Source organism: Anopheles merus, chromosome 3L (genome assembly GCF_017562075.2).
Source record: "Anopheles merus strain MAF chromosome 3L, AmerM5.1, whole genome shotgun sequence".
Lineage (NCBI taxonomy): Eukaryota > Metazoa > Arthropoda > Insecta > Diptera > Culicidae > Anopheles > Anopheles merus.
Window position 1 is genome coordinate 30,115,664 of NC_054085.1, and position 27,869 is coordinate 30,143,532.

General features: G+C 44.6%; 4 protein-coding genes across 13 annotated transcripts in view; 2 read left to right on the top strand and 2 right to left on the bottom strand.

Annotated features, from left to right (window-relative positions):
• Positions 1 to 15,663, top strand: part of LOC121598281 (UPF0518 protein AGAP011705) — a 29,775-nt gene extending 14,112 nt beyond the window's left edge. For 8 of the 10 annotated variants that reach the window (XM_041924890.1, XM_041924893.1, XM_041924896.1 and 5 more), the window contains 9 exons: positions 6,212 to 6,414; positions 6,491 to 6,775; positions 6,872 to 7,268; positions 9,089 to 9,289; positions 9,392 to 10,427; positions 10,493 to 10,671; positions 11,139 to 11,457; positions 12,815 to 12,853; positions 13,938 to 15,663. In XM_041924890.1, coding sequence (XP_041780824.1) covers positions 6,212 to 6,414; positions 6,491 to 6,775; positions 6,872 to 7,268; positions 9,089 to 9,289; positions 9,392 to 10,427; positions 10,493 to 10,671; positions 11,139 to 11,457; positions 12,815 to 12,853; positions 13,938 to 14,425 — 3,147 coding nt within the window. In that variant the 3' untranslated portion in view covers positions 14,426 to 15,663. The remainder of the gene's footprint in view (positions 1 to 6,211; positions 6,415 to 6,490; positions 6,776 to 6,871; positions 7,269 to 9,088; positions 9,290 to 9,391; positions 10,428 to 10,492; positions 10,672 to 11,138; positions 11,458 to 12,814; positions 12,854 to 13,937) is intronic. The other 2 variants (XM_041924899.1, XM_041924900.1) reach the window with 2 other exon arrangements.
• Positions 15,664 to 16,501: 838 nt separating this feature from the next.
• On the bottom strand, positions 16,502 to 18,255 carry LOC121598284 (60S ribosomal protein L27a). Its single transcript, XM_041924902.1, has 4 exons — positions 18,141 to 18,255; positions 17,580 to 17,646; positions 17,235 to 17,482; positions 16,502 to 17,007 (listed from the first exon to the last, which is right to left on the bottom strand). The coding sequence occupies exons 1-4, from the start codon at positions 18,144 to 18,146 to the stop codon at positions 16,873 to 16,875; spliced, it is 456 nt and encodes a 151-aa protein (XP_041780836.1). The 5' UTR covers positions 18,147 to 18,255; the 3' UTR covers positions 16,502 to 16,872.
• A 351-nt stretch (positions 18,256 to 18,606) lies between these two features.
• On the top strand, positions 18,607 to 20,653 carry LOC121600423 (putative protein tag-52). The gene is made up of 2 exons (XM_041929002.1): positions 18,607 to 18,840; positions 18,914 to 20,653. Exons 1-2 carry the CDS (start codon positions 18,717 to 18,719, stop codon positions 20,473 to 20,475), a joined length of 1,686 nt encoding a protein of 561 aa, XP_041784936.1. The 5' UTR covers positions 18,607 to 18,716; the 3' UTR covers positions 20,476 to 20,653.
• Positions 20,654 to 21,615: 962 nt separating this feature from the next.
• Positions 21,616 to 27,751, bottom strand: LOC121599127 (protein unc-119 homolog). The gene is made up of 3 exons (XM_041926667.1): positions 26,871 to 27,751; positions 26,616 to 26,788; positions 21,616 to 26,400 (listed from the first exon to the last, which is right to left on the bottom strand). Exons 1-3 carry the CDS (start codon positions 27,365 to 27,367, stop codon positions 26,288 to 26,290), a joined length of 783 nt encoding a protein of 260 aa, XP_041782601.1. The 5' UTR covers positions 27,368 to 27,751; the 3' UTR covers positions 21,616 to 26,287.
• Positions 27,752 to 27,869: the final 118 nt, after the last annotated feature.

Sequence of the window (27,869 nt, forward strand, 5' to 3'; positions counted from 1 at the left end):
GTAATCGACCGTTTCCCAGCACATAATTGACATCCGTTATGCATGCCATGTGTGAAAAATACTTTATCCTCTTACGTGAAATCTATCCACCCATACTACCATGCACACCTTTATCGACCAAAAACAATCGTTTCTTTCCGCATACGATCAAAGAGATTTTTAATTGTAGCGTGAATAATAAGCTAAATCTCCTGCTTTCCCTCCCCCCGTCCTATACAACAACGGCCGAAACACCAACCTGCAGCGGAAGTGAGCGCGGTGTAATGCTGCACGGGCAAAAGTGTTTTTGTGCCGCTCAATTTTGTCATGCAATGGGTTTGGTGGGTGCAGCGTTTTTTTTTTTCGAATTATTAGTAATTTTGCGTTCCGAGCAGAGCACCACTTTCACCCGTCGAGAGCTGCTGCTTTCCGACGAAGGATTACGCTGGAGCATTTCTTTCCCCGGGTGGGGGTTTTTTTTAAAGGGTGATGGAGATGTGGGTTTGGGTTTGCTGATTTCGAACGCATTTGATCCACTGGCCGAGAAATGGTAAGATGCGTGCACGATCTCGGTGGCGCGGCAGCAAAATGCGCGATTTCGTGCCCGTTGTGCGCGGGCCGGTTGGTGGTTTTGGTGCCACATTGGTTTACTTTCGAATCGAGTAGAGAAGAAGTAAGCTGCCAGAGCTACTACCATCGTGCGTACGTGTTTGTCTGTCTCTCTGTGTGTGTGTGCTGTGGTGGTGGTGGCCCACGCGTCGCGAAATTTCTTCACCAAACGCCACACGCGATCATCTTCTGCGTCTTCGTCTCGTCTCCAGCGGTGCAGAACGCGTTGGTTGCGTTGGCGGAGAAGAATAATTTGTGCGAGAGGTGCGAAGAGAGGAAAGGTGCACGAAAGGTATGGCAAGTGGAGCGAAATGGTTATTACATATCTATATTAAATTTGATATATCTGAAGGTTAGCAAGGATAAGATCAACTTTGAACTTCTGTTTTCTGTTACAATCTAACATGAACACAGCTCCTACTTTATCCGCTTACTCATTCACTTGATCATTTTATTATATGCATATATGCAATTTAAACATGATTGTTGTACCTCACACAACAAAACACCTTTAATATGAGTTAAGCTTCAAAGATATTTTTTCTCGGATTCTGGAAGTTGGTGATTTCCTAATCGCAAGCAACATGCATGTCAAGATGTACCTTACTTAAATAAGCTAAAACCGCTTATGTGTGACAAATGTCTCAGACAGAAGATCAATTTAAAAATAGCTAATAATGTAAAAATATGCAATTTATTCATTGTGGCATCTTGAATTCCTCCTCGGTTGCTGGTTGGAAGAATCTGAATTCAATTCTATGTCAGTGCAAATTATGTGCAAAGAGATACAGATTTACAGATGGGCTTACATAGTATCACCTGGAAAGTTAAACAACCATCACGCCGCCCGTCTCCGTCTTTTTTATATTATAAATGGCTGATACCTTCAATATTAGCGATTTCATAAAGTACGAATAATGTTTTAAAACACGCAAGGAATTCCAACTTAATACTTTAACACACAAACCTCATCTAGGGTGGGGTGCTATTCGAGATTTGATCGCGGGATGATCGCCGTTAGTCGATAGGATGCTGTGCGTTTACCGCCAACGCTGCAGGGCTAGTCCAATTGAACGATGTTAAACGTGTATAAAAATCACTCCTTATTAATTTTCCAGTGTTCACTTTATGCTTCAGTTATTCATATTTGATGTTATCTTTATGTATTTGTTGAAGCTGTATGTAAATCTCCTTTATTTTCCGCTTCTATTACATTAGGTTGAGCGATTGTAGAAATTGTAAAAAAAAATCATATTTAACAAAAGGTTTTATTGAAATCGATAAAATAGCACTTTCACCGTCAAATCCTTCTCGCTGCTCACCCTTCCAATGGATCAATTCGTACCAAAAAGTACAAATCGTGCGATGGATGCACCCACTGAACATTCGACCCCGACCGACCGACCGACCGTCTACGGAACCTTCGAAAGGCGGTGACGGCGATGAAAAAGAAAGAAAGAAAAAAAAATTGATCCATTGCTCATCTGCCAGCCAAGCTAGCTAGTGCGAGGGCGACACCACCATACAGATCAAATTCGTGGTGCGCACAAATGCGGTAACACTGGATGGTGCGGTAACGTGAAAAACACATCACCATGAACCCCACGTCCAATGCAACCTTTTACGCACCTTTGATTGCAGCTTTTCTGTTGCCTTAATTTTCGTCCATTGTTTCGCCGATGACGTTTGCACTGTAGCTTTGATCCACACTCTCCACAGTGCCCGGGGAGGGGAGTTGCGATGATTCCAATTAAAGATTGTGTAGTGTGTTGTGCGGGCGTAAGAGACAATGGCCAGAAATGCTCTTGCAACCGAAAGATCTCTTCTCGCTTGGTGTCAATGTAATGAATGACAATCAAGTGTGTGGTATGTAAGAAATAATGCTACCAAAAAAACTCTCACAACCCAAAAAACTGCACTGAGAAAACGAAATGATATGCCTGAAATCACGTTTCTTCATTGGACAAACAAAAACATTCCCGTAATAATTAAATACTCAATGAGATTCATGTGTAGCTCTTGCGTCATAATGACAAGCAACCGATTGCCCAAAGTCACAAATAGAATATGTATTTTTAAAACAGCTTACAGAAAAAGGTGGAATTTATTAAATAATTCGTTGTGAATTTTCCCATTCTTTCCCCCTGTGGGACACAACAATGCGAATCGCACGACGTCAATTAGCCGGCCCGTCCCGGCCAGTAGTGTGCAGTAGCTGACACCAATCCGGATGCCATTTCGCCCCAAAAGCATATCGGTGATGAATAATTTAAAGCTTGCAAAATACAAGCCATGCACAAGATTTAGGGCATGGCACCACAGCCAAGCACCTGGTGGGAACATTCCGGCTTCCGTTCGGTTTGATGTGTATGAGAGAACGCCATTAAATATGTAATTGAAATAATTATTTTAATCAGTTGCGTTGTGTTCGCCTCCAGTGATTAATTAACCCATCAGTCTTCCCCAAAACACCCCAGCACCGGCAGCAATATTGAAGTCGTACGCGGTTTGGTGCGAACCTGAAAGGACCAGCAATGTTGTTGCAAACATTGATTATGGTGCTGTTTTAATTTAATTTGTTTGGAGGCGTTTAAAAACCTCACCCTCTGCTGGTAAAGCCTTGTTTTCTAATGCTTTTTTGACGCACATTCTTCTCCGCCGCAGGCTTGGAATTAAGTCGCACAGTCTGCCAACGTGCAATAGATTAGGTCACCGAGCTAATATGCCATCCGAAGCATTCTTTTAACAGACAAATAGGAAGCGATAAGGACAACAAGTGATAATAGCGGCTGAGTGAGCACTGGCTTTTTATACTCTTATCTTGTCACGGTACTTGTTACGTGTTCTAATTTCGTTCTTCTGGACAGATTGTCCTTCTAATCCGTTGCAATTTGCTGGCCTTTCAACCTCTCGCCATCTGCCTCAATGGCATTCTGCAATCGATCGAAATCTGTTTTCGTAACGTTTCGCATACAAGAAATCATGCTACCAGTTTGGTGTGATGGCTGCGGTGGCCATTCGCAACACATCCCACGCTCTTTGTGTGTGTGTTTCGGGGTGGATTACAGCCACCACCCCACGTTCACACGGACGCCACTTAATGTGACACGGCCACCGCTGCTGGGTCTGTTTCTCTCTCACGTGGATTAAGGCGCGAAGAAATGCGATCACAGCGTGATGATGCGTAATCAAGCCGTGTGTAATTCGCTTCTCTCGCACACCAGTGCGCATCGTTCGCATAATGGGGTGCCCCAAGATAATTGCTACCTTTTGGTGTACGGTTGGCGTGGAAAGGGGAAATGTGTTAGAGGACTTTGCTGTCCTCTTATGTGATTGATATTTTTGAATAACTGTACATGATGCTTTTGCGCACGGTGGTGCGTAGTCGTCCAGAGTTGGGATGACGAGTTATGATGAGTATTAAGGGATCATAACGGTTGAAATTAAGGTCAGAATGCTGATTTTTTTCTTCATGATCAGATGAAATTAATTGAGACAAATGTGTCAGCTTTCAGTTAATCAGTTCAGCAAATTCAGTTAATTTGAAGTAATTAATTCGCTGTGCAATGGCATCTTGAAACTAAATAAATATGTTACTAAAACATCATCATTATTATTACATAGATAAAAATATCATAAATTTGTCTTCTTCTTATTCTTCCTTTTCTTGTTTGGCATTACAACCCTTGTCGATGATGTACGTCTGCATCAGTCACTAATTGGCTTATTGATTTAATAATAGGAGAATTGTCAGACCTACGTGTGGGTAGCTCAGCTTAAGTTTTGCGATTTGATGACTCTTCCACTTTACTACATACACTAAATACATTACTATTCTTTGAGGTGTCCTAATTATCACAGACAGAAAATGACGCGACCAAGTGACTGACCAAGAGTTGATTTTGCAAAAAATGTCACCAAGCATGTGATGGTCGGCACCAACTGTTTGAGTCTCACCTTTAATCATGACAGTAGAACTCGTGACGCTGACTATGGCACTCGTGAGCTCGTGTAGGAATTTGTCATGACTATGTCAGTCATATTTTGTGGAACTCATCACAGTAAAAAAGTCATCACAAAGTGACTGACCATGCGTTGGTCACCTAGCATGTATTGGTGACAGCAACTGTTTGAGCATCACCTCTGATTATCACAATTGAGTACGTGACGCTGACATGGACTTTCTTTCAGTCAAACTCAATCAATCATTTTTTTGCATAAAATCTTTGAAATTTTAAAGTACTATATTTTTTATCATTTTTTTTATCTTGTTATAATCGACATAATTACGTTTGTTGGCTAACGTCGACAGCGCTTTTATATATAATTCTGTTGAGGCTTGTCCTTTTTTACGACTCCATATCTGTGTAAGACGAGTAAACGGTCAATATATCCGACCTTGTAAAAGTCGGTGCATGTAAACATAAAGAATGAATGAGAATCCTTCAGTCACTGAACATCAGTTTTTTTTAGCAAATCATTTAAAGATTCGGAAGAATCAAACATTTAACATTTGACACCCTTAAAGTAAGAGGGCCCTTCCCATTCACGCAGCCCTGGTTGATAAGCACAAAAACAAAAACAAAAAAACAGCTTACAGGAAGACAACCTGTTCCACCCAGTGTACGGTGATGATTAACACCACATTAATGCACACAGCGCATGCCACAAACAAAAAGTGCTACAAAACCACATTCATTCAGAAAGAAAGTATGAGCGGTGATGTACTCAGAGTGTACTTCCCGCAAGAGCCCACAGCAAACAACAAACAAACAAACAACAGGGCAACCTAGTGCACTAGAAACAAAAAAATAAAGCGCCGACACTGTTGCAGAACAACAATGTCGAACAATGTTTGATGCGCAGTCAGCATTTTCTGCGCATCCGTTTTCAGCCAACCCGCCCTACCAATGGAGAAATGCTGACACAGGATATTGTAGCGGGAAGTTGTAATTGCGGCGTGGAGAAGGAACCCCATGTTTGTACGCATGTAGAAGGAAGGTTTCATCTTTCCGTTTGGGTTCGATTTCGTTTGGCTTTTTTGCTTCTCTGTTTTTCCCCTTGTTTTACCTTCGTCAAGGTCTACATACACAGCCGCCCAGTGGGACTGAGATGGGAGGACGGGGGGCGTAGTTGTTTGGATTTCGATTAGTGCCAGCCACCATTGGCCTGCAATTATACATTTACGCGCTTCACGATCACAGGACCGGCACGACGCCAGCGCATGGAAATGGGCGGCGTTGCTGGGGTAGCGTGATTTACTGCCGATTGGAGCTCGTTGGTGATGATCATGATGATGGTGATCGTGGTGTTGTCTAAGCTTTCTCCTTATTAACAAATTAAATAAAAATTATATCGAGCACGCGCATAGCGCCACCAGAGCGCTATTTGTTTGTTCTGGTGGCCGTGCCATGCTGCGGTTCCACTTTTGCTTTCCATGTTTTGCCATGTGGCCTATAATTAAAGTGGGGCCTTTCTACATTAACATTGTGATGTTGATTTGCTCGCCCATGCTCTGTTAATTTGACACTCTTTTCAATTTAATGCTGAAAGCCACTGTACACTACACAATGTAATCTAATGTTTCTCTTTCCTTCTTTGCCTTTCTCCATATTCCGTACAGAACTATCGCAGCCAGTCGCACGATGACGTGCTGGGCGTGGTGACACATCTAGACCACATGGTAACGCTGCTGCTGGTGGAGTTGCACCACTGCAACAAGCTCAGCCTGCCGGGACAGCCCACGCCGCCGGCGCCCTGTCTGGAGCATCTGCTGAGCGAAAACCTACTCGACAAGCTGTACGAGTGGGGCATCAAGACGGGCCGGTAAGGGAGAAAGCTTCATATCACGCGTTTCAAATGTGTCGCTCTAGAATCATACTAACGCTTTCCCTTCCGACAGATACGCAAACGCAGTCCGATTGGAGCAGCTCAAGCTGTACGAGCAATTAGTGAGCCACTCGCGCCATCAGCTGCTGGTGCATGAACCGTTTCTTCGGCCGCTGCTGAAGCTGCTGGCCTCGAGCCAGAACGAAATCTATCCGCCGGACGTCGAAAAGCGGCTGGTGATATTGCTCAATCAGCTGTGCGTGGTGCTGATGCAGAACGTGCACCTGCTCGATCTGTTCTTCTTCTCCACCACGCAGACGCAGCAAAGCCACCACGCTAGCAACGGTGGCCACACGAAGTAAGTGTGCCGAAACTGTGCTCTGGAGAAAGGTTATCGATCGGAGGTGTTTTTTCACGTCTGATGGTCACGTCTCTTCCGTTTTTTTTCTTTAAGCTTCATCATCTTTTCGCTGCTGATACCGTACGTCCACCGGGAGGGGTCGCTCGGTCATCAGGCACGGGACGCCCTGCTGCTCTGCATGGCGCTGTCGCAGAAGAACTCGAACGTCGGCACGTACATTGCGACGTACTCGTCCATCTGTCCGGTGCTGGTGACCGGGCTCGGTGGGCTGTATTCGCGCCTGCCCAACCAGATCGAAATCAAAACCGTCGACTGGTATCGGATCACCACGGACGACGTGACGGAGCTGCCCGAGCTGACACTGTTCATGAACTCGCTCGAGTTTTGCAACGCCGTGGTGCAGGTTGCGCATACGATGATCCGCCAGCAGCTGCTCGATTTTCTCTACCAGGGCTTCCTGGTGCCCGTTCTAGGGCCGGCAATATTGCAGGTAATGGCATAGAGCTCCTTTCTTCATGCACGGTGCACCTTCCCTGGTATTGCTCCATCACCAAACCCTCCCTCGTTTGTGTTGTTGTACGTTTGCGTCCTACTTATCGTTCCTCTAATTTCCCTCCCGCTAACACCACGCGCCCACAACTTTCCATCGCATTGTTTTATTCATCCGGAGAATTAATCGAAGCGTTACTAATCTAGCCGCGCTCGGTACGCCCGAGCCCCTGACAGGAAGAGCACGCCGAAGAGGGAAGAGTGTCGGCACGGCATCGATGGCTCACGCTAATGGAGAAACAATTATTTACCATTCGCCGTGTGTTTGCATTTGCACACTCCTCGGCGGTGTTTGTTGCGCAGCGCGTTCCACCACGCCTGTTGCATTGGCGCTTTATCACTACTATTTGGGATTCTGTTGTATTGTTTTCCTTTTTTTTTGTTACTGGCGGTAAATCCTATAGGCGGCCTCTAAGCTTTGTACATAAATTGCTAAGTTGGTGTTAGATTGTTGTTATGTTTAAATGGATGTTGGAACACTTGCAATGGGTTAAACACATGTGGCAGCCAATACATTCACAGCACACACACACACAAACACAACGCATTCGAGTTGGGAAATTCTAAATTCACCACAACGACGCACACTGTCACACACTCAATCCCCCATAATAGGATCGATGAGCCGGTTGTTATCGGTTGTTTTAGTAATAGTTTAAGTGTACACCCCACCCAAACCCCACGATATATTCGCTATTTGAAGACACATTATCCATGTACGACCCTTCAATCATCGACCGGTTGATAGTGTATCCCATCTCATTTTACCTGTTAATTCTGTGTTCCGTTACCTCACTGTTTTCCCCCATTTCTTTGTTTTATCGTCGTGTTGCGTTTTTATCTGTTCCTTTTGCTGGGCACTGAACGTGTTTGAGTGTTGAAACTACTCCCCACCAAACCCCATAAAGCGTCACCCACCCCACGCTTACATTCCGGAACTAATGGATCTGTATTGTTTTTTTGTTCGTTCTTCTTATTTTGTTTTCTCTAATTTATTCTCTTATTTTCTTACTTTCTTCTCTCTTTCTCTCTTTTTTATTACAAATGGCTCCTTCCCCTTCTTACACCGTACTTTCGAACAATCTCTTTATCATTATTCGACGTCGTTTTGTTGCCTTTTTTCACTACTTTACTGTTTCCGTTTTATTATCATATATATACAATGTTTTTGTATTTTTCTTCTCTTTTTGCGCTTATGATCTAACATTGCGCGACCGTTTTGTCTCAATAATCAATTCAATATTACACCTTTGTACACTTTTGCGGTGATTTTATCGTGCTTTACAATCCTTCTCTTCCTCTATTGCTCTGCTTTGCGTTGTTCGGCTCTTGCTCAACAATTCCGTGCCGCAAACGGAATTATTATCACACCCACTGGTGCTACTCTTGCGTTGTCCTATTTGATACGCGTTGCCTTTTGATTGTGTGGGCCTCGAATGTGTTGCTGTGAATGTTTGCTACATGGGGGAATTTCCGCATGTGAACTTTTTGGGCATTTTTGGACTTTATAATGCGTCGCTTATTTGTCGCCCTTTCGCTTTTTTTGTGCGGAATGTGGACGTAACGTGAAATATAATAACGTTGGAAACAATAATAACAATCTACTCGCATGTCTAACAAACTGACCAAAACAATCCTCGCAACCAAACAACACACACAACCACTTCCATGCTCCTCCTTTCATCCTACAACAACCGACAACTCTCTTTTGCACAACTTTCCAACAAAAATGAAACCGCCGATCTGTGTTGGGTAAGCCAGACATTTAAAGGGCAAGGTCAATTCCAGACGAACGTTGAGTCGCAGGTGTCCGCGATGGCGTACTTCGACCTGATCGTACGGTCGATCACCGAGCCGGGGCTGATACAGATCGTGATTCGGTTTCTGCTGGACGAGGAAAAGTTCGACGGGCAGCGCATACTGGACGTGCTGGTTGAGCGGTTAAACAGCAACGACTCGCGGGTAAGTGCAGCACGCCGCATTTTTGCGTAATAAAATAGCTTCCCTTTAAATACAACTAAACCGCACCTTACGCCTTCTCTTTACGCTCCCTTTTCTCTTCAGCTTTGTATGGTGACGCTATCGCTGTTCGATAGCCTGCTCAGCCTAAACTGCGAGGACATTATGCTCGAGCTGATGCTTAAGTACCTGCTGCACTGCAAGCACGTACCGATATCGCACCGGTACAAAATCAATCGCGTCGATCCGTACACGCAAGCCGTCGAGTACTTCCTCAACATTACGCCCGACATCATGAAGAAGGTGAACAGCGTGCTGAGCATCAACAATGGGGGGCTCGCCAGCAACGGTGCCAGTAGTGCTGCGGCCGGCCAACCAGCGGTTGTAGCGACGGCGTTGGGTAACCACCGCACCCTGACCGAGCGCGGTGGAAGTAGCAGTGCCAACCTTAACGTTAGCAAAACGATCGGTGCCAACTGGAACCATTACGGGTTAAACACGACGACGGGCGAAACGCTGCTGGCGAACTACCAAGCGTACCTGCTCGATGCACGCAACCGGATCGTACAATGCAAGCACGCCTGTGATCAGTGGAACAACGTGTATCGTTACCAAAAACTAAGTAAAGCCAATTTTACGGGTGCGCCCAATGTAGCGGCAAACGGCGCGGGCAGCAGCGGCCAGAACAGTCTCGTCAATCCGGAAGATGTGCGGGCGCTGAAGGTGCAGATGATAAAAGATTTTCTGCGCGAATTTTCGATCGATTCGGGCATCGGGGAGTGTGGCGATAGTCTGCAGCAGCAGCAGCAGCAGCAACAGAATCATCATCATACATCAGTGACGGGAACCAGTTCCTCGGCGTCGAGTGCAATAATGTTCGGTGGTGGTTCGATCGGAACGTCCAGTGGCAAGCAGCTGGATAGCCTGCAATCGATCGGTGATAGTAGTGGGTACGAAAGTTTAAACGTATTCTCCCAAACGAGCAACGACCTGGTGGCACCAGGGACGATGCCACAGGAGCCACAGATGAAGCAGCAGCAGCAGCGTATCGATGCGTGGAAGGTGTCGAGCGTGCGGGAGGAGCCGATCGGTGATTTGGATCTGTCGGAGGATCTTTTCGCTCAGGGGACCGTTAGTTTAGGTAAATAGGCGACTTTTTTTTGTTGAGTGAAACGTTATTTTAACTCATTGGATTCATTTACACAGGTCCCTTTTTAACTGCAATTTGGGGCAAGCTGCAAACGTTTACCAGCAACTGCCTGTATGTGAATTTGCATCTCACTGGATTGATCACTCACCTGACGCTCTTTCCGTTACCATTGCTGCACTCTATACTGCTGCGACCAGATATACCAACCACATCCGATACACCGTCCTTCCATCAGGTGAGAGATTTTGAAGAATTTTGGTGCGATTGAATGAAGGAGTATTACACTGAAACACTGAATTTCATGTTGCACTCGCAGTGAAATCGAAAAATACGCAACCGAGAATGATGATATTCCTAGGAAAAGATTCGCCAAGCCTTTAAAAACACTACATTGTAATATAACGCAATGCTGTAAAGTAACGTTATATTGTAATGTAACGCAATTCCGTTACGTAACGTTGTATTGTAATGTAACGCAACAGTGTAAAGTAACGTTATATTGTAATGTAACGCAATAGTGTAAAGTAACGTTATATTGTAATGTAACGCAATACATTCTAATGTAACGCAATGCTGTAATGTAACGTTATGCTGCTATGTAACGTGATATTGTAACGTAACGTTATATTATAATGTAACGCAATGCTGTAGCGTAACGCTATACTAAAATCACTAACTCTTTACGGCGTTTTCCCCTTGCAGGTGCTGAAAATACTGAAGCAACAGATCGATGCCGAACTGCCGGACACGGACGAATCGCTCGAGATCGTCGACATGGCCCGGTCGTTCCTGGTCGACCGTGAGTTCCGGCTGGTGAACATGCGCAAGAACGCGATCGAGTCGGCCGCTAGCGGCAAGCTGCTGAACGGTGGCGGCTCGTCCATGACGTCCAGCCTGTCGCAAACGACACCGATGCAGCTAACGCCCAGCTCATCGTACGATCCGTTCAAGCGGCAGGACGGGAAACGCAAAAGCATCAGCAACTCGTTCTCCAACATCTTCCGACGGCCCGGCTCCGTGGGTAAGTTGGGCCGCTTTCCACCCCCACATTCAATCCGTCCTTTTCGCTCTCTTCGAGCCTCACGAGAACGAAGTCACTACACTAGAGAAAAGCCAAAAAGTGCACCGCAATAGTATCACCTTATGCCTTTCCTGCTCTCTTTCTCTCTCTCTTTCTCTCTGGCATTACTCTTTCTGTACCAACTCACTATGATGCTTTCAATTTCACAGCTCATTAGCGTTCTTCTTCTGACGGTGTGATGTGCTTGTGTGATACGATCGATTCGGAATGCTTCAATCACCGGTCGAAGAAGAGGAAGGCGACTCCGCTCCATCATCTATTACACTTTCCTTTCTTCACTGCTTCTGTTTCTCTATTTGCTTTTTGTTTCTGTTTTGTTTTTTCGCCATCATCATCGTCACGCAGCTTTTGTTTCTCCTTCACAGCCAGTCGGTTCATTCGCGCTCGATCGATCAACGGTTCATGCTGGTTTATGGCGATCGAATGTAGCTTTTTCCTCTCTTTCCATTTTATTTGTTACTTAACTCTGTCCTTTATAAAAGCTTGTCGTTTTTTGTTCATCTTTCCATCACGATTACGTGTCAGGCTTTATTATTGGGAGGGCATGTGTAAAAGTTTATGATTTCAGTTTTATTGCTGCTACTTTTCATCACTTTGTTGGTTTCCTCTTTTCTTCTTCGCGTAGTATATTTTGCTCTTTGTGTTGTGTTTTATATTTTTGCCTTACTTTTGTAGCCATTTCTTTATCATTACTTTCTTTGCCTCGGTTACTTTTGGGGCGAGAGTATTGCCTTTTTTCCGCTTGGCTTCTTATGTTCCGATGTCACTAAACTCACATGACGCTTCGCGTTTCGCACAAAACCTGTCGCCAACGGTTTGATATTATTGTGCGCACCAACCATGTGGACCACCGTAGCTACTACTGTATCTAAACACTCGCTCAACAAACTGCATTAATGAACACTACGCTGTTCGCCCCTTTTTTCACCTTTTTCGCCCAATTATACTGACACTCACCTCATCTTTGTGTGCTGGTGCTACTGCTGCTACTGTATGTTGCGTACAAATGATAGAAAACCAACTAACTCTCCACTCCACGCGTCATTACACTCTTCTCACAGGCGGGGAAAGCAAACAGAGAAACGTTGCTAGTAGAGAGAAAGGAACAGGATGCTCTTGCTGTTTGGCTCACAATCACAACATATCATATCCACCATCACCCAACCACCCTCCCCAAAACAAATCAACACCTCCCACATTACACATTACATATATGTGTTCTGTATTCTGTGAGAAAGATTCTAATTATATATCCACATATCAATATCCATCTTGTTTGTTTCTACTCCTCATTCAGCTTCATCGGGTTTAGCACAGATAGTTGAATTTTTTACCGGTAAATATCATGCCCTTTATTTGTTGTTGTTGTTGTTGTTGTTGTTGTTGTTTATCTGTTATGCCCCCCCACCCCCTTTTTTCCGTTCCACATAACTACTGATTCCGTTCCTTACGTATAGTTTTATTGTTCGAAATTGCGTTTTTTGTTTGTTTGTTTGTTTCCTTTTTTGAACAGAGTTTGCTGCTTGCCTTTTTTTATTCCTTTTAATTGCTTGCTACTTTTATCGTTATTTGCATGTTTAAAGAGTTGATGAAGTATTTTAGCTTCTTTTATGTATTATTTTCAATTTGATTGTTACGCTTGCAACTTTATACCAGCTCGATTCGCTCGTGCATGGTTTAAATTATTTTTAAAATATATAATGATTTAAAACTTTTGAATTAAACATATCAGCATATATTTTTTAACTTCAATATAATAAATATAATGCACGTGATAAAAATATAAATTCAGAAACCCCCCATCCTTTCCTTCACGTAATCGAAACCCCTATTCATATAAGGCCCTCGTTCCATTACATTAAATCAATTTTCATGTCATGTTTTCATGTTTTTAAATCCGGTTAGAAATGATTTGTGTTTGTGCTTGAAAATAATCGTTACTTAATGGTAAATGTTCTCTAACATTCCGCTCGTTTTTATCATCATCATTATCATCATCATAACACCTATTAATTTGTGTGTGCATGTGTGTAGTGTGAGTTAACATATTTAATATTCTAATCAAACATATTGCCTGCTGCTAGTAGAGTGAGTGTGTTGTTTAATGTGCCAACAAGTTTAGTAGCCCTTCTTTGTTTTAGTGTTATGCGTACTAACTTCCTATCCCTCTCGATCTCCCCGTTCGGCAGTACCGTTCCCCGTTTTAATGATGAGGAATTGATTTATCTCCTTTCCTTTACTAGATGATTTCCCCCATTCCCGCTCTATTTTAGCCACTATGCTACTTAACGAACTGATGTGCTGTTTCTTTTCCAATGGAATATATATATATCGCTCCTACTGCAGACAGTTACAGGACGAATTTGCTTTAACTTCTTTTTCCTCTACGTTTTACACCCTTCCCCACACAATCTCATCAGGATCGAGCAATGGTAACGGTTTAAACCACTCACCGAACGGCCGACAGCAGCCCCAATCCTACACACCCGCCTCGATGAACGTTCCTTCTCCCGTGGGACAACAGCAGCACCAGTCCGTATCGTCCGTGACGCCACCGAGCGGTCTACTTATTGGCAGCTCCCGGCGGGAATCGCGCGAAGCCGAAACACAGTTCATGTCGATCGATACGTCATCACTGCAGGCCGGCGGTAGTAACGCAGCCGGTGGTCACCCGGTATCGAACGGAGCGAATGGTAACGATCTGCTGCACCCGCTGCACCCGCACAGCCTCGAGCACGGGCTGACCAGTTACAGTGTGGGCAGTGAGCGACAGCTAAACCTTGCCATCGGGGCCGTACTGCTGGACGAGTGGTTGCGCGAACTGTCCGCGGTAACGCAGGAACAGTGCATCATGATGCTATCGGAGCAGGTTCAGCAGCAGCAGCCACCGGCAAGAACTGCTAGCTGAAAACGAAAGTACGACGTAGATGCCACCCATCGCGAAAGAACAACGATTTACAATTAAATTATCCGAACGATACTAAGCGAACGGCGGCGCACTACTACTAAGTAAACGCTCCCCTATTCCCCTCCTTCCCCCATCTAACCAAGAAGAAAAAACAGCTTGTGATTTAATTAAGGCATAATAAGCGTGTATAGATGTGTTTTGTTATTTAGCAATAACTAGTAGCTGTGAATATGATATACTGTTTTCCTTATATTAGAAAAACAGCTCATAGGTAGGGGAGGGCATCGTTTGTAAAACAAACGAGCCAAGAAAGGAAAGAGAAGGAAGAAGAAATAGGAAGATAGTAGAAAAGCGAAATAGTGGAGGAGGAAAATTTGTCTTTTCTAAATGTAGGGCAACCGCTTTAATTTAACAAAAAATGTTATTTAATCGCGCGAATTTACCTGCAGCTTTTTTTAAAGAATAATTCGCCAATTTTTAAATCCCTCCTTTTCTGTCCCCATTGGTGGTAAACTTTCCGTCGAAAAGACGAACCAAAAATGATATTTAAACGCACTCTTTTTTATCGGGAGTATTTTTTCGAACATTTTACGAACAAATTACGCAACACATATTTCCAAAACTAATCTTTACAAGTACCATTATTCGTGCGAATGCAGTGAATTCGCGCAATATTGATAGGGGCGCGCCCTTTATTACCGTTTAGTGTAATACATAAATGCTATCCTAACGAACAAGCGAACAAGGCCAAACAAAGAAAAAAACTATTGCAACCTGTTGTTGTAACTGTACTAATATACTGTATGTAGTTATATAAAATGAGGGTAACCGTTAATATATACATCTAGACACTGGAAGTCGATGTATTGTTTGTTTTACGAAAACAATTCAACTTTTATAGGCTAATTCAAACCTAATTCGATCCTCAATCCCCCCTCTCAGGCCCCAATTCCATACCTTCCCGTGTCCCGCTCAACCGTGTACATAATGTTATTCATCTATTTATAATTGTTTATTTACTACTACACTTTTATTTGTGGGCTGTTTCTCGCCCTCTTTTCCTGTGCCTTTGATTTTTCTTTTGTTTGTTTCGTTTTTCAAGCGAGCGAAAATCTCGTTGAATTAATTTTTAAATTTTTCGTTTTAGCTTCTTTCTTTCTTTCTTTTCTGTGTAAAATATTCAGTAAGATATTGTTTGAATGTATTGGATAAAACAAAGCGCGAAAGGAGCAGTAGAATCGTTTGACGTTTGTATTACTTGCTGATATCCGAAGAAACGTTATCATGATTTTAGATATCTCAAAGCGCGATCATCATTTTACAGTTGTGACTAGTGATGGGAAAAATGAAGTTTTGGTTGGAATCAGTTTCCGGATTCGGCTCTGGAATTGGCTGCGGAATCTAAATGAAATTAAATCGTTTTCAAGTACATTTGAATCCTTAGCCGCTTATTAAATAGGCGTCGAAGCACCTATATTCGAGCAAAAACCGAGCCAAAATCATTTTGTCAGTTTAATGGAAAAGCATTAATCGTTTCATTGTAGTCCGTTCGACAAATGAGTTCGATTAAATTCGACAACCGTTCGAAACTCATGATTGGGCTGATTTTCCTTCGATGGCCTAGTAAACCGCCTAAAGGTATGCAATATGTTTAACACAAAATTTTGCTTCTACGCCGTTTTTCTAATTTTTGTTTAAAATTATCTCATTATGAATGAAGAATGGATTAATTGAACATCCCTAAATATGTAATCGACAAAAGTAAGACATTCCTTTAATAAATCCAGCATCTTACCAGAACAATAGAGTAAAAATTACTTCTGACAAAAGCAAAACAAATATGCTACATCATTTTGCATACCTTCAGGCGTTCAGTAAGAGCTGTCCAGAGATCACCTTTTGACGTTCCATTTTTTTGTAAGGATCATCCGTATGAACCTCGACAATCTGCTCGATAAATAGCCTTTTCGGTGGGTCATCGTTTCCTTTTCCCGCGTGAAATCTCGCACACCCCTTCGACAATTTTCTCAACGCGTTCTCAACAAAATGAAAACAAACCAATGGTAAATACAGCACTTGACGTGTTTTAGATATTGGTTTCTTGTATTTTCTTCTGCTCTTTTTCAACTCTCTGCTTCATCTTCTCTTCGCTCCTGTGTGTGAGTCTGTACGTGTACGATGCGTAACAGCAGAGAGGCACACCACCATGCTTCACACAATCACGCACAGGAAATACACACGAAACGTTGTACCAAAAACAAAAACGGCAACATGCTCGGGAGGGTGTGCGGGCGAGATGTTGTTGGCTGTGTGCCTTCGGAAACGGGCGCAATAGCGATACCGCAGAACAACTGCATCCCTTTGCGATCCATCCCCGAAGGCACTCCGAGCATGTTGCGTCGGTGTGTTTGTCGGTGTGTGTGTGTGTGTGCAAGATCCTTACAGACTTAAGCTCGCAGCACGCAAGCACCACCGGCGGCCTTGATGCGCTCCTCGGCCAGGCGGGAGAAGAATTTCGCCTTCACGATGATCGGGCCGCAAGTCTTCGGGAGTCCACCGGATCCGAGCAGCTTGAAGTAACCCTGCAATGGAAACGATGGCGCATTTCAGATTAGTGTTCCGTTCGTATGATGGAGCAATAAAGAGCTATTTCTCGCTAAGAGGTATCAGTTAAGGTACGATCAACAGGATTGATTGCATGAGAATTTGTACACAGTATGCATTCTGTCCGCCCGTACACGAAAATCATCACAAAGAATGGAAGTGTCCGACAAAAAAAAAAAAGCGCCGCAAAAACAAAGATACTTACGAACTGGACCAGATCGACCACCGGCACCTTCTCGGGGTTCTTCTTCGCCTCCTCGCGCACCTTCTCCGGCACCAGGCTCCACAGGTGTGAGAGGTTAATGGTCGGGCAGAACTTGTGGTTGCGGTTCAGGTGGAAGTTTCGCATACCGACCTTGCCGAAGTAACCCGGATGGTATTTGTCGAAGTTGATACGGTGATGGTGCATACCACCAGCGTTACCGCGACCACCAGGATGCTTACGGTGCTTGCCTAAAAACAAGAAGAAATGGTGGAAATTCATTAATACATACACATGCACACCATACATCGCGAAAGCCGGTGGAATGGCTGGGCGCTCTTTACTTACCAATACGACCGTGGCCGTGGCTGACGTGACCACGCAGCTTCCTGGTCTTCCTGCGTACCTTAAGGCTCTGTGAAGGAAATAACCATGAAGGGTGAGGTTAATCCATTGCCATTGCACTCCTTGCCCTCTCTCCCCCATTGCCACACACAGCATGTACAATATCAACACACACGCACGCATGACGACGCCGTCACACTTCCTTCGCTGCGGTGGTGCTGCTGCTGCTGGGCGGCATCACGATGCTATGCTATCTTTTCTCAGTTACTGAACGTTCAACAGGAGTAATTGCATGATTTTGTACACAGTATGCATTCTGTCCGCCCGTTCACTAGAATCATCATGAAGAGTACTGTAGCGATCGCTGCGTGACCGAACCACCACACCACCACTGGTCCGGAGGGGTTGAACCATCACAGTTGACGGGCTGGCTGGCTGGTTGCCCCGTCGGATGCATCCAGCTTCGGGCACACAATTCCACGAGATTTCCACAGCGCAGCACACACCGCTCGATGCAGCGAAGGAAGCGCTCGGCGTTGAACGCAATTTTAACCCGACACTTACGACCATTGTGTACGAAAATCCAAAAACTTGGCGCTGCTACCACAAAAATGTGTCGACAGCACGTAGAGTTTGCCGGAAAAAGAAAGAGATGGTCGGTGTGTTTGACGTTTCGCTGTGTGACGTTTCGGCGGAAGTCGGCACGCCGTTGACGTTCGTTTGACAGCGGCCTGCGAGTGCCCAGTGGTGAGATGATGCAGAGGAGGATTTTGGCAGGAGCGTGCCTAGCGGTTGAGAAAGTTTTGATGAAAACAAATTGTTTTTGGGGGTTTTTGTAATAATTTTCCGCCAAAAACTAAGAAATTGGACTATTAAATTCTTTTATTATCGATTAGATACTGGCAACAATTGCTGTTTTTGTTTATTTTTCATTTAAAATTCATTTACTGAAATATTTCACACCGTTGTGCTGAGTGCGACCGCAGCTCTACACTGTCACGTCACGTTTGTTTTGAATTTTGAACGAAAACTGACAACAGGACAAAGCGTAAACGGCAAAACCAAGCAAACCCACCGCCTCGAGCCGGGTGGCTTCCCTACATTGTGAATTGAAAAGTCGTGTAAAAGTTCCAACAAACCATGGCCACATCGACACCGAAAACGCCGCTCCGTATGCAGCTGCAGCCGCTAATGCCGGAGGACATGCGTTCCGAGCTGATCGCCGCACTGAAAGTGCAGAACGTGCAGAATGTTCGCGTCGGAAGTAAGTAACCCCCGCCTTTCGGTGCATTCCAACCAGCAACACTCTACACGCCCTTCCTTTCCACTCCTTCCAGGTGCGCGTCGCTTTGCAATGCCCGGAACACACAGCAGCAAAAGCCCGGCAGATGTCCGAAACACCGAAGCGGACAAGCGGCAACAGCTGCGCCTGCAGGCGATCCGTGAAATTCGTACGTCCGAGGAGTCGTACCTGCGGCAGCTGGATCTGCTGCTCGAGTACTTCGTGACGCCGTTGCGCACGAACGGATTCCTCACCGAGAAGGTGCACAACCAAATCTTTGGCCAGCTGGACACGATACACAACCTCAGCCAGGAGCTGCTCCGCAAGCTTGACGATGATTTGGACAATGTGGTGAAAGCGTTCACCAATCTTGGACCATTCTTTAAGCTGTACTCGGTGTACGCGTTCGACTACCGCAATTCGCTCTGCACGCTGCAATCGCTGATGGATAAGAACGTGACGCTGAAGCGATACATTGCCAACACGGAATCCCGCCCGGAAGTGCAGATGAAGCTGATCTCGCTGCTAATTACACCGATACAGCGCATCCCGCGGTACAAGCTGCTCCTGCAGCAGGTTCTCCTCTACACCAGCCCATCGGATGGGGCGTACAAAGCGCTGCAAGAATCAATCCGCCTCGTGGAACAGTCCGTCTCGCACATAAACGCCGTGGTGGAGGATTACGAAAACACGCAACGGTTGATCGTGGTCCAGAACGCACTGACAAACAAATCGCTCAAGCTGGTCAAACCGGGGCGCAAGATCCTGAAGGAAGGTTTCCTGCGCAAGCTCAAGACGGACGGATCGACGTCGCGCAAGTACTGCATCCTCATGTCGGACATGTTCATGTACTGCCGGGTGCTGAAGGATGTGGAAGTTTTGCTAACGGAAGGATCGAGCATCGCTTGCAGCTGTGTGTTTCCGTTGAAAAAGTGTAAAATTGTGGAGCTGTTCCGCGGTAACTTTAGGCTCACGTGCAGTGGCGATGGTACGATTTTTAGCGCCGACGGGGAAGGCGAAGATAGCCACGCGTGGTACGTTGCGATCAGGGAAGCGATCGAGCTGCACGTGCAGTGCCGCAAGACGCTGCGCAAAATGTCGAGCAACAGGAAGCCGATGCGCAAGAAGCATCTGCAGCGGTTGCAGCCGGAGGACGATATTATGTGGCTGTTGCGCCGCAAGACGGCCAGTCCGGATCGGATTCAGAAGCCGGAGAAAGCAAGGAGGAGAGGGTTGTGGCCGTTTAGGAGCATGAATTGCTTGCAGCTGGACCAGTCGGTTGGGGAGCCGTCGAGTGGATTGCAGCAGCAGCAACAGCAGCAACAGCAGCAGTTAAGGCAGTACGTCCCGCTGGGTTCGATTGGACAGCATCGATACCCACAGGCGGCCTCGACCAGCACTGTTAGCAATAGTCAGCTAAAGGCTATTGAATACCCTTGGGGTACGGAAGCAAATTGCGTTCAAAGTAGCGCACCAACCAACTGTCCCGCCGCAACAAGCCCTGCCGAGGAAGATCACCCAACCGACGACGATCAGGTGGATAAGGATGAAGAAGATCAAGCGAACGGTAGCAGACACGTTCACTTTCGATTTCCATCAAAGCATTGGCGTTACTAAAGGGAGTAGCTGTCATTACAGGGTTTTTCAGGACTAAGACACTCTATTGACTCCTTCGTATCTGAAATGAACTTAAAGTAATTGGCGAATTGGAATCTATAGCAACCCTTTTTGGACAAATCCAATAGGAATTTCCAAGGAGCCTGAAATCGATCATACGAAGTTCACTTCCCATTCCCAGAAAGAGACAAGGAAGTGTCCCACAAATATGAGAACCCCTGGAAAACGCTGTTATGATGAAAGAGAGAGAGAGAGAGAATGTGTGAAAGTCACTAGCGTTTTAATATTTATTCCATTTGTACGGCTAGAAGGAACCATTTTATTCCCTTTTTTCATCTTTTTAATGTGTCTAAAGTAGTAGATTGTAAACGTCTTTTAATGTTTCTTTCGAAGCGAAGGAGAGAATAAGGCTTTCTATTTTGTATACACCGAACAATGTGTTTATCTATTTTATCGTACTTTTGCTGAATGAATGCTAAATAAAAGTTCGGAAAAATGATCAAACAAAACTCACAAAAATATTAACCTCCGATACACAACAAAGAGCGACGAGGACACACGCACACAAACAAACACAGACACATGTGGACAATTTAAAGATTAACGTGTCCACCACAGCTAGCAACAAGGATCAAGGGGACACTTGTAGTACTGCTGTAGACAAACCAAAAAAAATAAAAAATGGGACAATATTATTTAATAACACGTAACATCATACGAGCTGGAACACTATCGATTCCAAGCCTTGTCCTTGTCTGTCCCTTTGGGAGGATTGAAAACCAATTATAATATCCAAAGAACGTGCGCATGTAGTGTAGTGCGTATAGAGAGGGAGAGAACGGGGAAAGAATGTTTGCTGTGTTTAGTGTGTGCTGTTAGCTAAAGTTAATTTTTTGCCTTGTCTTTAGTTCTTTTAAAAGATTGATCCTTTTCGTAGCTCTTTTTCCTAACTTTAAGTACGACTTTCGCTTACTACCACCTTTGATCGACACACCATTTGCTTTTACAATTATTTACTTAATTTTTATATTCACTTTCTTTAGAAAGTTTGCAAGTGTAGTGTATGTTCTACCTTTTTTTGTTTTTCTTTGAAAAATTTTGACTAGTAATTTCGTTTTCTTTTTCTCGTTTTTTTTTTTGGTTTGTTTTGCACCACGTCGTGTTTCGTCGTCGCGTTCGTTTTTACCCTAGATAACATTCTATTCTTTCCTCACGGGCCTTTACGGGCTCTTTCTTTACTCAGTTTTGCTTTCTTTTACATTGAATACGATTTAACTGGTTTAAATATGGCACAAGCCCCTCAGAAAACTAAAAAAGAACAGTGCTCTTTCCATCTGTTTGTTTTCTTTTCTTTAAGAAAATCTTCTCCTTTTTCGCACAAAACTCTGGAACTGGTTCGCTTTGTTACTCATTCCTTTCATTTAACTCTATTTTATCTCATTCTTTTTCCTACTTCAATTCAATGCTCACCACCAACGCCGTGCTACGTATTCGCATTTTATTGTTTCCGCTAATACTTCCGCTTTTTCAGCCAAAATGTGCTTTTTTGTTATTTTGTTTATTAATTGTTTACCTTACTTGTTTTCCTTTTTCAATTTAATTAGCTTTGCCGATTTTAGCTTTATTTTTATCTTGTTTGCTATCTTTTACTACACTTTTACTTTCATTATTCTATAACATAGGAATATATTCGCTGCCTTACGCATACGCTTGTTTTGCTTCCCGAATTAGATTTGTTTTTTGTTTTGTTTTTTTTTTTTTGCTGTGGTAACGTTACACTTGTTAAATGGGCGGCGTGGTATTTAAGTTGTGGTGGTCAACCGTTTCGTTTCTTTTCTTAATAAAAAAAAAGCTAACCGACTGAGTGAAGCTCCAAGAAAACAGCGGACACAAAACATTGTCAAAAGACGTAATGTAACTTTATATCCCATTCCCTCATAGGTGGTCGTTACTAAGCGTTACTTCCTCCTTTGCGTTACTTGCGGCAAAACCCTCCCCGCATAACACACTTAAATGTAAATGACTAGAGTTCAATGAAGGATGGAGACTGAAATGGCTGATTTTTTATGCTAAAAACAGTTCAAACTAGACTAGTAGAAAATGGGACACAAGATGGAACACAACGGTTAGTAGTGCTCTTGTTGTTCAAGCTTTTAAATGCTTTCCCATAAAATATCTCCACAAACGCACACACAAAAACAGTGACAAATCACAAGGAAAAAACAGTTCCTGGGCGGGTAGTTTACAGTAAATTACGTGTGAACGAAGCCTGAAGATCCTTAAACACTATGGCCATTTCGCTTCAGTCCCCCTGCCATCAATCACCACCACAATCGCTCGGTGAGAAGAGAGTTTAAAATGCTTTGCTATCCCAGCCTCTCCTGTCTGTCTGTCTGTTTCGCTTAGTGTGTTACCAGCGGTTACTTTGTTTGTTGCTATTGCTTGTATTGGGTAGAGAACACCTAAGTATGTTGTTAAACACTAGCACTGATGTTTTACTAAGTAATTCATTAATGAATTGGGTGGCGGGGCATAGCTGTCCTCGACGCAGTCGGTGATGGTGATGATGATACGCATGATCGCGTGTTGATCTCGCACGCAACAATTCCCTTTTTGCGTGTTAGTCTCTTTTGGGGGGGGGGGGGGACAGGGAGCGTATTTACTAAGACCATGGCTATCGCTACTACTAAGTACTAAAGCCATCCTTTCGTTTCGCCGATCGTTCTAGTTAAAGGATTAACTGTCCTTCTATGATCTTAAAGGTTGTTTTTTGTTGCTGTTGCTAAAACTCAGTTCTGTTTACCCGACATTCCCCGATAGCCGCTAGTACGTTTGTGTGTGTGTTTTAAAAACAAACACGTGCAAGCGTTTTCTCACTGTCTTCATTTAGAGAGGCTTGGGTCGCACTGGAACCGCTTCTTCGTTTCATTGTGGCGCGTGGACAAGGAGCAGTGTTTTTAGTTTGACTTTTTTAATTTTGCGCTCTTTATTGTTTAGGGCGACAACTATTGCTATATTCTGTTCGCTCTATACATTGTTGTGGCATTTTTAACGATTTACTTTTAATTGTGTTTGTTGTTGTTGTGTTGAGACTTTCTTAATTATTTCATCTTATTAGTTTGCTTGCTACTTTCTGACCGGTGTCGTTTCGCGTGAGGTTATTTTACTTTTTGCCTTTAGTTTTATTGCAGTTGTGTGAGTTTTGGCTGTGAGGTTTATGTGTTTTTTTTTTGTAATATTAAATAGCTTTTCCTATTATTCAGTACTGACGGTTTTGGTTGTAGCGATAGTGTTGTTTTTTTAGTCGTTATTTTTTTAAACATAATTTATTTTATAATGATAATTTACTTTCCCAATATGAACGGCACCACATTTTACATCCTTTGTGTATGCGTAAAATGAGTTTTTTCTGCTCCCAAACGAGCTTTAATACACTGAATTTTTTTTTTTTTTTGGAAGGCGCTAGAACCCAACAAAAGTTAATCATTTCACCTAACACTCGGCATCGGTTTGTGTTTCTAGTTACAATCGATAAAAAGTATGGGTAACGACCATGGACACCACGGTGGCACGGTGTCAGCCAGCATACACAACCACGCGCACACACACACACACATATGGGATGGGGGGGGGGGGAACCCCAACCACCCCATCATATTACATGCTGAAATTCAACACCACACAGAGAGAGAAATAGGAAGAACGAGAAAAAAAAAACAAATCTACCACCCTCTCTCTAACGGTGTGTGTTATGTTGCTGCGGTCACGCGAATAGCATCGCGTATAATATGGCGCAAAAACAAAGCGCCCGCTCCTCAGTGGGAGGTCGGGCTGGCTGGTTATTATTTGTCACTCCACGCAAGCAAACAACCACCCCTGTGTGGTGGTGTTTTGTGGGTGCGAAAGTGAAATGATTCGATTTTTGGCTTTGCTTTCATCGTCGTAAGCTTTCGCCCGTACAAAAAATGGCTGATAAAAGGCAAACGGTTAGCACAAGGGGTCAAAGGGCACACACACACAGCTCTCTGGAGTTTGGGGATTAGGGAATAGCGTGTGTGATTGATCCCAGCCCGCCAGAAAGCGGCCCGAGAGGACGACAACGAGCTTCAAAATCACTACCAAAAATGCCTTTCAAATCGTTTTTGTTCCATTCAATCAATTCAATTGCATGCAGAGAAAATGTCTCCTCTGGTGGTCACTCCTGGTCGCAAACATTTACACTGATTCGTTCAATAATCGATCGATACTAATCGCATTCTCTCAGCTAACACACTGTTCATACCACCGTGCTGTTGTTTTAAGTAGAATTATTCGAATTGTTTGCTTTCTGGCATTCCATTGCGAAGCAAATATTGCTAAAATTAAATACAGTACCGTGTTTGAGTGAGTTAACGCGCGAATGAGATGATCGTGACTCGTGACTCGGGTTGATAAATATAAAGCTCTGTTCCTGTATCTCAGATCAAGTGGTTGGGTGTATAGAACATTTGCGCGCCGTGCTTCGGCATTGCTTCTGCTATTTAAAAAAAAAAACCGAAATTTGACTCCTTCTTACGCGTGCATCGATGTGGGGCCGTGTACTGTCTATTTTTAAAATACAATTCTTCTCACCAGAGCACCGTTGCTCTTGCCGTTACCCCTATAATGCCTATCTCATTCATCAACTCGTCGACTTTCCTTTTAAATCTCCCTCTCTCTCTCTACCCCCTCGTGTGTTTTGTTGGGGAAGGCCGGCTGGCCGACCGGCACCAGCGGCTTGCTTCAGCACCCATCAGCACCGGGAAGCATCGATAACAAACGGATAATTAAGGCAAGAAAGGTGATTAGACGAGTGTGTGTTTTGTTTTAGCTATTGATGCTGCTACTGCTTCTTCTTCTCTTTAGTTTTTTTAGTTCTACTAGACGCGGGACATCTGTTTCATGGTTCGAGTAATGTTACGCACCGTTACGTGTGTAACCTCCGTGTTTCGACCGTGTGCACTAATCCTAACACATTGCTTTTGGGATGGGCATGTTTCCCCCTGCTTCCCATCATTACTTCATAAATACAACGAACAGTTAAAGCCGAGCACGTAATAAACTTGCGTGTATGTAACACAGTAGTAAATCTCTCCTGTTGCCCTATTTTACAGCGATTTTTTGCGGGGCAGCTTTCGCAGCAGGATCGAAGAGAGTAATTCAAAAATGTCTTTTATCTTTTAGTTTCGATTGGATTTTTTCCGTTTTTTTTTGTTGGTTTTTCTACTTTCTTCTCTTGCTGATCTGCATTATAGAATTATGTTTATATTTAACGTACCTGTTTTGTTTCTTTTTTTTTCTCTCACGCTCTCGTGTTTACCGTACTGCGGCCACGCCCGAGGGTTGCTGATGTTTGTTTATCATTTAACTTCATCCCGTGCCCCGTTCGGCCTCTTTGGTCACTTTCTTGCAGCTTGATTCACCTTCCACATCGCCACATCTGGTCGTAGCAGCACCATCGATCGTTTTGGGGGAGATTTCTAGAACAAGAACCGCGTGTAGTGGTGGCGCGTATCCTCGCGTTTCCCTCCTTTTTGCTGCGTAATGTAGTGCTCGGGTTTGTGTGTGTGTGTGTATGTGGGTCTGCACACACGTACGAGAAATCCATTACCGGCACACGTACATTCACGTACATACTAAAGATACACACAAACGCGCACACGTAAAACCGCGCCCTTGCTTCGTACGATCGCGCGAAAAGATCGCGAGGCAAAATTATTACCAAAATTCAATGCACACATACACACACACACATACACGAAAAAAACACCACCGTTGGCGTCTCATGCCCTGCTCACAGCCCTCCATTGTAAGCGTAGTCGGCCTTGTTGTGCATCACCAGGCAACCGTCGACGAAGTAGAAACTATCCGAGCGCGTTTCGAAGGGATGCTGAATCATTTCGTTCACTTGATGTGTTCGCGTGTGTGGAAAAGGATGAACAAGAGAAGAAAGTTTAAATTAGAATTCTGAAAACTATCGTCCACACGTCCCACCGGGGGAGAAAAATGGCACACGAACAAAAAGTGCGCAGAAAAAAATCCCTATCGCCTACGGTGGTTGCATCAGGGTGGCAAACGCACCGCTGCTGCTGCTGCTGCTGCTGCATCGGCCCACTGCTTACCTAGATCCGGCGGGATAGTGGGGAACTCGTAGATGTGTTCACACGTATTTTTAGAAAAGGGAATACAGTAGCCAAACTCAAAGTCGAACGTTTTCAGCAACCGATCCTTGAAGAAGTGCCGCTCGATCATGCGAAAGTTTTTCACGCTCTTGCTGCCAACGGTAAACTCGACACTGTTGGTTTAACAGGGAAATGGCAGTTAAAATATCGGTAATTAGAAAGGTGCGATGAGACGGGCAGTTTGAAAACACTTACGTAGCACCAACGGTTTTTAGTTTGAGAAATTGCGGCGTAAATTGGTACCGCACGTAGCGGCCAGCGTTCGGTTCGAACGTTTCCTCCGCCTCCTCCGTGCCCCGTTCCCCGGTGGTAGCGGACGGTGCCCCACTACTCGCTTCCTCGTTGGCCGCACCCGGTTCCTTGCTCGGCTTACTACTGTCACTACCGGCCGCCGTGTGGGTGATGTCGCTGAGCGATGGTTTCGCGATCTCGAACAGGACCGCACCGGACTCGAGGTCCCGTATCTTGAAGCGGGTAAAATCGATCTCGTAAATGTTCGCATCGGGCGTGCAGAGGTAGTCGTCGGTGATTTTGTTCAGCTGCAGCACGTAGTCCGGCGTGATCGGGCTGGTCGGGCCGGTCGTGCCTGTGGACGAACCACCGCCCGACGGTGTCCCCGTTGCCGCCCCGGATCCTTCCTGGGCATCCTGGGCGGCGATCGACGAGCTGAGCTTCTTGCCCACCACGCTCATCGTTTTGCGGGGCTAACGGGCGGATAGCTCGAGTGCAGGTGCAGGTGGAGTGAAGAGGGAGTAGGGCGGGCGCTTTCTGGACCGACGGACCGAAAGGTCACTTTTGCTCGCGAGATTGAATAATGCACCGTCGTCGTCGTTGTCGTCGTTGTTTTTCTGGGTGGTGGAGAAAACGCTCTTGTCGGCTGGGCGGCTGTTGCACAAACGGTTAACACAAGTAAACACGCACTGCAACAAAAAACTACACTAAAGCCGCTGCATCGCTTCGGTAATTTGCTACTTTTGTGTTCGAGGACGTTTTTGTAACAATGCGAACGGGACGACGGCGAGTTTCCGTACGAGCGAGCTCTGCGGGATGAGCGAATTTGTGTTTGTTTTTTTTGTTCCCTTCGTTACCTGTCAAACGCTGTCAGTGGAGTGGGAGACAGTGTGGCCAGATTAGGTAGACGGTTTTCGGTAGGAGCATCAACATTTTTTGCGGTAGTTTTTGGTAAGAGGTTAA